This window comes from Tetrao urogallus, assembly GCF_951394365.1.
Source record: "Tetrao urogallus genome assembly, contig: scaffold_146, whole genome shotgun sequence".
Lineage (NCBI taxonomy): Eukaryota > Metazoa > Chordata > Aves > Galliformes > Phasianidae > Tetrao > Tetrao urogallus.
Genome location: NW_027638983.1, coordinates 24,054 through 35,320, shown reverse-complemented (window position 1 = coordinate 35,320; position 11,267 = coordinate 24,054). Strand labels below are relative to the sequence as shown.

Genomic DNA, 11,267 nt, shown 5'->3' with positions numbered 1-11,267 from the left:
ACCCCCCATACCCCCATACCCACCCCATACCCCCATACCCCCATACCCACCCCATACCCCCATATCCACCCCATACCCACCCCATACCCCATACCCCCCATACCCACCCCATACCCCCATACCCACCCCATACCCACCCCATACCCCACCCCATACCCCCGAGACCCACCCATACCCCCATACCCACCCCATACCCACCCCATACCCCCATACCCACCCCATACCCACCCCATACCCCCATACCACCCCATATCCACCCCATACCCCCATATCCACCCCATACCCCATACCACCCCATACCCACCCCATACCCCCATACCCCCCATACCCACCCCATACCCCCATACCACCCCATATCCACCCCATACCCCATACCCACCCCATACCCCATACCCCCATACCCACCCCATACCCCCATATCCACCCCATACCCACCCCATACCCACCCCATACCACCCCCCCATACCCCCATATCCACCCCATACCCCACCCCATACCCACCCCATACCCCCATATCCACCCCATACCCACCCCATACCCCCATACCCACCCCATACCCACCCCATACCAACCCCATACCCCCATATCCACCCCATACCCACCCCATACCCCCATACCCCCATATCCACCCCATACCCACCCCATACCCCATACCACCCCATACCCCATACCCACCCCATACCCCCGTATCCACCCCATACCCACCCATACCCACCCCATACCCACCCCATACCCCCATACCCACCCCATACCCCATACCCACCCCATACCCCCGTATCCACCCCATACCCACCCCATACCCACCCCATACCCCCATACCCACCCCATACCCCATACCCACCCCATACCCCCATACCCACCCCATACCCCATACCCACCCCATACCCCCATACCCACCCCATACCCACCCCATACCCCATACCCACCCCATACCCCCGTATCCACCCCATACCCACCCCATACCCCCATACCCACCCCATACCCCATACCCACCCCATACCCCCATACCCACCCCATACCCACCCCATACCCCCATACCCACCCCATACCCACCCCATACCCACCCCATACCCCCATACCCACCCCATACCCCCATACCCACCCCATACCCACCCCATACCCCCATACCCACCCCATACCCACCCCATACCCACCCCATACCCCCATACCACCCCATATCCACCCCATACCCCATACCCACCCCATACCCCATACCCACCCCATACCCCCGTATCCACCCCATACCCACCCCCATACCCACCCCATACCCACCCCATACCCCCATACCCACCCCATACCCCATACCCACCCCATACCCCATACCCACCCCATACCCCCATACCACCCCATACCCCCATATCCACCCCATACCACCCCATACCCCCATACCCACCCCATATTCCCCCCATACCCTCCCCATACCCTCATACCCACCCCATATCCCCACATCAACCCCATACCCCCATATCCACCCCATACCCACCCCATATCCCCATAGAACCCCATAACCCCATACCCACCCCATACCCCATACCCCATACCCACCCCATACCCCCATACCACCCCATACCCCCATATCCACCCCATACCCACCCCATACCCCCATACCCACCCCATATTCCCCCCATACCCTCCCCATACCCTCATACCCACCCCATATCCCCACATCAACCCCATACCCCCATATCCACCCCATACCCACCCCATATCCCCATAGAACCCCATAACCCCATACCCACCCCATACCCCATACCCCATATCCACCCCATACCCCATACCCACCCCATACCCCCGTATCCACCCCATACCCACCCCCATACCCACCCCATACCCACCCCATACCCACCCCATACCCCCATACCCACCCCATACCCCCATACCCACCCCATACCCACCCCATACCCACCCCATACCCCCATACCCACCCCATACCCCATACCCACCCCATACCCCCGTATCCACCCCATACCCACCCCATACCCACCCCATACCCCCATACCCACCCCATACCCCATACCCACCCCATACCCCATACCCACCCCATACCCCCATATCGGCCCCACAACCGCTCACCCCTGACGTCCAGCTTGCACTCGGTGGTGGCCTCCCCCATCTCATTGACGGCCCTGCAGCCGTAGGTGCCGCCGTCGAAGGGCCCTGGCCGGCGGATCAGGAGGGTCAGCACCCCCATGCCGTGGCGGGACAGGAATTTGGGGTCGGCCCCGATCTCCACGCTGTTCTTCAGCCACGTCACCTTGGGCTGCGAAACCCCAAACGTGTCCCGGGTCATCCCATACACACCCCATAGATGCCCCATGGAGACCCCATACAGACCCCATAGAGACCCCAGAGCCATCCCATAGAGACCCCATAGAGCCCCCATAGCCATCCCATACATATTCCATATATAACCCATAGAGACCCCATACAGACCCCATAAAGACCCCATAGAAACCCCATAACTGCCACATAGTGAGCCATCAACCAGCCCATAGAGACCCCATAGCTGCCACATAGTGATCCTCTAACCATCCAATAGCCCAGAGCTGCCACAAAGTGAGCCATCAACCAGCCCCATAGAGACCCCATAGCTGCCACATAGTGAGCCAGCAACCAGCCCCATAGCTACCCCATAGCTGCCACATACTGATCCTATTACCAACCTATAGATGCCACATTGTGATCCTATAGCAATCCCATAGCTACCCCATAGCTGCCCCACAGCTGCCCCATGCCGTGGTGGGACAGGAATTTGGGGTTGGCCCCGATCTCCACGCTGTTCTTCAGCCACGTCACCTTGGGCTGCGAAACCCCAAACGTGTCCCGGGTCATCCCATACAAACCCCATAGATGCCCCATGGAGACCCCAGAGCCATCCCATAGAGACCCCATAGATGCCCCATGGACACCTCATAGAGACCCCATAGAGCCCCCATAGCCATCCCATACATATCCCATAGATATCCCATAAAGACCCCATAGCGACCCCATAGCGACCCCCATAGCTGCCACATAGTGAGCCATCAACCAGACCATCGCTGCCAAATAGTGAGCCATCAACCAGCCCTATAGGTACCCCATACCTGCCACATAGTGATCCTGTAGCAATCCCATAGCTGCCCCATGGAGACCCCATAGAGACCCCATAGCCATCCCATAGATACCCCATAGATAACCCATAGAGACCCCATAAAGACCCCATAGCCATCCCATACGTATCCCATAGACATCCCATAAAGACCTCATAGCGACCCCATAAAGACCCCATAGAGACCCCATAACTGCCACATAGTGAGCCATCAACCAGCCCCATAGAGACCCCATAGCTGCCACAGTGATCCTCTAACCATCCAATAGCCCAGAGCTGCCACAAAGTGAGCCATCAACCAGCCCCATAGAGACCCCATAGCTGCCACATAGTGATCCTCTAACCATCCAATAGCCCAGAGCTGCCACAAAGTGAGCCATCAACCAGCCCCATAGAGACCCCATAGCTGCCACATAGTGACCCTATAAACATCCACTAGCCCAGAGCTGCCACATAGTGAGCCATTCACCAGCCCATTGCTGCCCCATAGCTGCCACATCGTGATCCCACACACATCCCATAACCGCCCCATAACTGACCCACAACCCCATAACCACCCCATAACCCCCCAACCCCATAACGACCCCATAGGACCCCATAGGACCCCATACTTTGGGGTGTCCCCGCACGGCACAGTTTAGGGTCACTGTGTACCCCAGAACCACCCCATAACCGCCCCATAGCTGCCCCATAGCCGCCCCATAGGTGCCACATAGGTGCCAGATACTGATCCTACTAACATCCCATTGCTGCCACAGCTGCCACATAGTGATCCAACACAGACCCCATAACCGCCCCATAACTGACCCACAACCCCATAACCCTGACCCCATAACGACCCCATAGGACCCCATAAGGACCCCATACTTTGGGGTGGCCCCGCACGGCGCAGTTTAAGGTCACTGTGCACCCCATAACCACCCCATAACCACCCCATAGGTGCCAAATACTGATCCTACTAACATCTCATAACCGCCCCATAGCTGCCACAAAGTGATCCCATCAACATCCAATAGCCCAGAGTTGCCACATAGTGAGCCTACTAACATCCCATAGCTGCCCCACAGCTGCCACATAGTGATCCCACACAGATCCCATAACCGCCCCATAACTGACCCACAACCCCATAACCACCCCATAACCCCCGACCCCATAAGGACCCCACAGGCCCCCATACTTTGGGGTGGCCCCGCACGGCGCAGTTGAGGGTCACTGTGTACCCCATAACTGCCCCATAACCGCCCCATAGCCGCCCCATAACCCCCGACCCCATAACTGCCCCATAACCCCCGACCCCATAACCACCCCATAACCACCCCATAACCCCTGACCCCATAACCACCCCATAACCACCCCATAGGCCCCCACAGGCCCCCATACTTTGGGGTGGCCCCACATGGCGCAGTTGAGGGTCACTGTGTACCCATAACCGCCCCATAACCACCCCATAGGTGCCACAAAGTGATCCCTACAAACATCCAATAACCCAGAGTTGCCACATAGTGAGCCTCCAGCCATCCCATTGCTGCCCCACAGCTGCCACAAAGTGATCCCATAACCGCCCCATAACCCCTGACCCCATAACCACCCCATAACCACCCCATAACCCCTGACCCCATAACCACCCCATAACCACCCCATAACCCCTGACCCCATAGCCACCCCATAGCCACCCCATAACCCCCCGACCCCACAGGCCCCCATACTTTGGGGTGGCCCTGCACGGCGCAGTTGAGGGTCACTGTGTACCCCATAACCACCCCATAACCGCCCCATAACCCCCGACCCCATAACCACCCCATAACCACCCCATAACCACCCCATAACCGCCCCATAACCGCCCCATAACCACCCCATAACCACCCCATAACCGCCCCATAACCACCCCATAACCGCCCCATAACCGCCCCATAACCGCCCCATAACCACCCCATAACCACCCCATAACCACCCCATAGGTGCCACAAAGTGATCCCTACAAACATCCAATAACCCAGAGTTGCCACATAGTGAGCCTCCAGCCATCCCATTGCTGCCCCACAGCTGCCACAAAGTGATCCCCATAACCGCCCCATAACCCCTGACCCCATAACCACCCCATAACCACCCCATAACCCCTGACCCCATAGCCACCCCATAACCACCCCATAACCCCCCGACCCCACAGGCCCCCATACTTTGGGGTGGCCCTGCACAGCGCAGTTGAGGGTCACTGTGTACCCCATAACCACCCCATAACCGCCCCATAACCGCCCCATAACCCCTGACCCCATAACCACCCCATAACCGCCCCATAACCACCCCATAACCCCTGACCCCATAACCACCCCATAACCACCCCATAACCGACCCATAACCGCCCCATAACCGCCCCATAACCACCCCATAACCACCCCATAACCGCCCCATAACCACCCCATAACCACCCCATAACCGCCCCATAACCGCCCCATAACCGCCCCATAACCCCTGACCCCATAACCACCCCATAACCACCCCATAACCACCCCATAACCGCCTGACCCCACAGGCCCCCATACTTTGGGGTGCCCCCGCACGGCGCAGTTGAGGGTCACTGTGTACCCCAGAACCACCCCATAACCGCCCCATAACCGCCCCATAACCCCTGACCCCATAACCACCCCATAACCGCCCCATAACCACCCCATAACCCCTGACCCCATAACCACCCCATAACCACCCCATAACCGACCCATAACCGCCCCATAACCGCCCCATAACCACCCCATAACCACCCCATAACCACCCCATAACCACCCCATAACCCCCCGACCCCACAGGCCCCCATACTTTGGGGTGGCCCCGCACGGCGCAGTTGAGGGTCACTGTGTACCCCATAACCACCCCATAACCACCCCATAACCACCCCATAACCGCCCCATAACCACCCCATAACCGCCCCATAACCACCCCATAACCACCCCATAACCACCCCATAACCACCCCATAACCACCCCACAGGCCCCCATACTTTGGGGTGGCCCCGCACGGCGCAGTTGAGGGTCACTGTGTACCCCATAACCACCCCATAACCACCCCATAACCGCCCCATAACTGCCCCATAACCACCCCATAACCCCTGACCCCATAACCACCCCATAACCACCCCATAACCACCCCACAGGCCCCCATACTTTGGGGTGGCCCCGCACGGCGCAGTTGAGGGTCACTGTGTACCCCAGAACCACCCCATAACCGCCCCATAACCGCCCCATAACTGCCCCATAACCCCTGACCCCATAACCACCCCATAACCACCCCATAACCGCCCCATAACCGCCCCATAACCGCCCCATAACCACCCCATAAGGACCCCACAGGCCCCCATACTTTGGGGTGGCCCCGCACGGCGCAGTTGAGGGTCACTGTGTACCCCATAACCACCCCATAACCACCCCATAACCGCCCCATAACCACCCCATAACCCCTGACCCCATAACCACCCCATAACCACCCCACAGGCCCCCATACTTTGGGGTGGCCCCGCACGGCGCAGTTGAGGGTCACTGTGTACCCCATAACCGCCCCATAACCACCCCATAACTGCCCCATAACCCCTGACCCCATAACCACCCCATAACCACCCCATAACCACCCCATAACCGCCCCATAACCGCCCCATAACCACCCCATAACCGCCCCATAACCACCCCATAACCACCCCATAACCACCCCATAACCACCCCATAACCACCCCATAACCGCCCCATAACCGCCCCATAACCACCCCATAACCACCCCATAACCGCCCCATAACCACCCCATAACCACCCCATAACCACCCCACAGGCCCCCATACTTTGGGGTGGCCCCGCACGGCGCAGTTGAGGGTCACTGTGTACCCCATAACCACCCCATAACCACCCCGTAACCGCCCCATAACTGCCCCATAACCACCCCATAACCCCTGACCCCATAACCACCCCATAACCACCCCATAACCGCCCCATAACTGCCCCATAACCACCCCATAACCCCTGACCCCATAACCACCCCATAACCACCCCATAACCACCCCATAACTGCCCCATAACCACCCCATAACCCCTGACCCCATAACCACCCCATAACCCCCCATAGGACCCCATAAGGACCCCACAGGCCCCCATACTTTGGGGTGGCCCCGCACGGCGCAGTTGAGGGTCACTGTGTACCCCGCCACCACGCTGCGATCCACCAATGGGGTGAGGAAGGCGGGGGCTGCGCGCAGATCCCGCTCCTTGAAGGGCACCGGCTTCAGGTTCAGACCTGGGGGGAGCAAACAACCCTATAAGCCACCCCACAACCCCATATGGCACCCCAAAAAACCCCATATGGGACCCCAAAACCCCATAAGGGACCCCATAACCCCATCAGGGACCCCATAACCCCATACCTGACCCCAAAACCCCATATCTGACCCCAAAACCCCATACCTGACCCCACAATCCCATAAGGGACCCCATAACCCCATCAGGGACCCCATAACCCCATACCTGACCCCAAAACCCCATATCTGACCCCAAAACCCCATACCTGACCCCACAATCCCATAAGGGACCCCATAACCCCATCAGGGACCCCATAACCCCATACCTGACCCCAAAACCCCATATCTGACCCCATAACCCCATACCTGACCCCACAATCCCATAAGTGAACCCATAACCCCATATCTGACCCCAAAACCCTATACCTGACCCTAAAACCCCATAACCGACCCCATAACCCCACACTTGACCCCACATCCCCATATCTGACCCCATAACCCCATAAGGGACCCCATAACCCCATACCTGACCCCATATCCCCATATCTGACCCCATAACCCCATAAGGGACCCCATAACCCCACACCTGACCCCAAAACCCTATAACTGACCCCATAACCCCATACCTAACCCCACAACCCCATATCTGACCCCAAAACCCCATACCTGACCCCAAAACCCCATAAGCAACCCCATAACCCGATACCTGATCCCACAACCCCACAACTGACCCCATATCCCCATACCTGACCCCACATTCCTGTAAGTGATCCCATAACCCCAGACATGATCCCATAACCCCATATGTGACCCCATAACCCCATACCTGACCCCATAACCCCATACCTGACCCCAAAACCCCATAACTGACCCCAAAACCCCATAACTGACCCCATAACCCCATACCCGACCCCATATCCCTGTAAGTGACCCCATATCCCCGTATGAGACCCCATAACCCCATAACCGACCCCATAACCCCATAAGCGACCCCAGGACCCCATAAGTGACCCCATATCCCCTAAGCAACCCCATAACCCCATAAGTGAACCCATAACTCCATAAGTGACCCCATATCCCCTAAGCGACCCATAAGCGACCCCATAACCCCATACCTGACCCCATAACCCCATACCTGACCCCATAACCCCATAACCGACCCCATACCCCCATACCTGACCCCACAACCCCATACGAGACCCATTAACCCCATCAGGGACCCCACAACCCCATACCTGACCCCAAAACCCCACATCTGACCCCACAACCCCATAACCGACCCCACAACCCCATACCTGACCCCATAACCCCATACCTGACCCCATAACCCCATACCTGACCCCACAACCCCATACCTGACCCCATAACCCCATACCTGACCCCATAACCCCATACCTGACCCCATAACCCCATACCTGACCCCACAACCCCATACCTGACCCCATAACCCCATACCTGACCCCACAACCCCATACCTGACCCCATAACCCCATACCTGACCCCAAAACCCCATACCTGACCCCATATCCCCATACCTGACCCCAAAACCCCATACCTGACCCCATATCCCCATATCTGACCCCATAACCCCATACCTGACCCCACAACCCCACACCTGACCCCATAACCCCATACCTGACCCCATAACCCCATACCTGACCCCATATCCCCATACCTGACCCCAAAACCCCATACCTGACCCCATAACCCCATACCTGACCCCACAACCCCATATCTGACCCCATAACCCCATACGAGACCCATTAACCCCATCAGGGACCCCACAACCCCATACCTGACCCCATAACCCCATACCTGACCCCATAACCCCATACCTGACCCCATATCCCCATATCTGACCCCAAAACCCCATACCTGACCCCATATCCCCATATCTGACCCCAAAACCCCATACCTGACCCCACAACCCCATACCTGACCCCAAAACCCCACAACTGACCCCATATCCCCATACCTGACCCCATATCCCCGTAAGTGACCCCATAACCCCACAAGTAGCCCCATATTCCCATACCTGACCCCAAAACCCCATACCTGACCCCACAACCCCACAACTGACCCCGTATCCCCATAAGCGACCCCATAACCCCATAAGTGACCCCATACCCCCACACCTGACCCCAAAACCCCATAACTGACCCCATAACCCCATACCTAACCCCACAACCCCATACCTGACCCCACAACCCCATACCTGACCCCAAAACCCCATACCTGACCCCAAAACCCCATACCTGATCCCACAACCCCACAACTGACCCCATATCCCCATACCTGACCCCACATTCCTGTAAGTGATCCCATAACCCCAGACATGATCCCATAACCCCATATGTGACCCCATAACCCCATACCTGACCCCACAACCCCATACCTGACCCCAAAACCCCATACCTGACCCCATAACCCCATACCTGACCCCATAACCCCATACCTGACCCCATAACCCCATACCTGACCCCATAACCCCATACCTGACCCCACAACCCCATACCTGACCCCACAACCCCATACCTGACCCCATAACCCCATACCTGACCCCACAACCCCATACCTGACCCCATAACCCCATACCTGACCCCATAACCCCATACCTGACCCCATAACCCCATACCTGACCCCATATCCCCATATCTGACCCCAAAACCCCATACCTGACCCCAAAACCCCACAACTGACCCCATATCCCCATACCTGACCCCATATCCCCGTAAGTGACCCCATAACCCCATAAGTAGCCCCATATTCCCATACCTGACCCCAAAACCCCATACCTGACCCCACAACCCCACAACTGACCCCGTATCCCCATAAGCAACCCCATAACCCCATAAGTGACCCCATACCCCCATACCTGACCCCAAAACCCCATAACTGACCTCATATCCCCATAAGTGACCCCAAAACCCCATAAGCAGCCCCATATCCCCATACCTGACCCCACAACCCCATATGAGACCCATTAACCCCATAACCGACCCCATAACCCCATACCTGACCCCATATCCCCATAAGTGATCCCATAACCCCATACCTGACCCCAAAACCCCATAACTGACCCCATATCCCCATACCTGACCCCATAACCCCACACTTGACCCCAAAACTCCACACCTGACCCCAAAACCCCATAACCAACCCCATAACCCCATACCTGACCCCACATCCCCATACCTGACCCCATAACCCCATATCAGACCCCATAACCCCATATCTGACCCCATAACCCCATAAGTGAACCCATAACTCCATAAGTGACCCCATAACGACATACGTGACCCTATATCCCCTAAGCGACCCATAAGGGACCCCATAACCCCATAAGCGACCCCATAACCCCATAAGCGACCCCATAACCCCATACCTTACCCCAAAACCCCATAAATAACCCCATAACCCCATAAGCGACCCCACAGCCCCTCGTTGCCATGCAGGCAGTATTATGGGATGCGCCTGGCTCGAGGCTCCGCCCACAACCCCACAGACCCCACGACCCCATTCCTCCATATCTGACCCCATAACCCCATATCTGACCCTATAAGCGACCCCATAACCCCATAAGCGACCCCATAAGCGACCCCATAAGCGACCCCACAGCCCCTCCATGCCATGCAGGCAGTATTATGGGATGTGCCCGGCTCAGGCTCCGCCCACAACCCCACAGACCCCACGACCCCATACCTCCATACCTGACCCCATAACCCCACATCTGACCCTATAAGCGACCCCATAACCCCATAAGCGACCCCATAACCGACCCCATAAGCGACCCCATAAGCGACCCCACAACCCCACAAGCGACCCCATAACCCCATAAGGACCCCATATGTGGACCCTCGTTGCCATGCAGGCAGTATTATGGGATGTGCCCGGCTCCTGGCTCCGCCC

The 11,267-nt window shown here is 57.6% G+C and overlaps 1 protein-coding gene across 1 annotated transcript in view; it reads right to left on the bottom strand.

The window, feature by feature from the left end:
- Positions 1-2,073: 2,073 nt before the first annotated feature.
- The window catches only part of LOC306957596 (myosin-binding protein C, fast-type-like), a gene marked incomplete at both ends in the record, with an annotated part of 30,172 nt that continues 20,978 nt past the window's right edge, over positions 2,074-11,267 (bottom strand). The window contains 2 exons of the mRNA XM_079551081.1: positions 2,074-2,260; positions 7,221-7,357. Coding sequence (XP_079407207.1) covers positions 2,074-2,260; positions 7,221-7,357 — 324 coding nt within the window. The remainder of the gene's footprint in view (positions 2,261-7,220; positions 7,358-11,267) is intronic.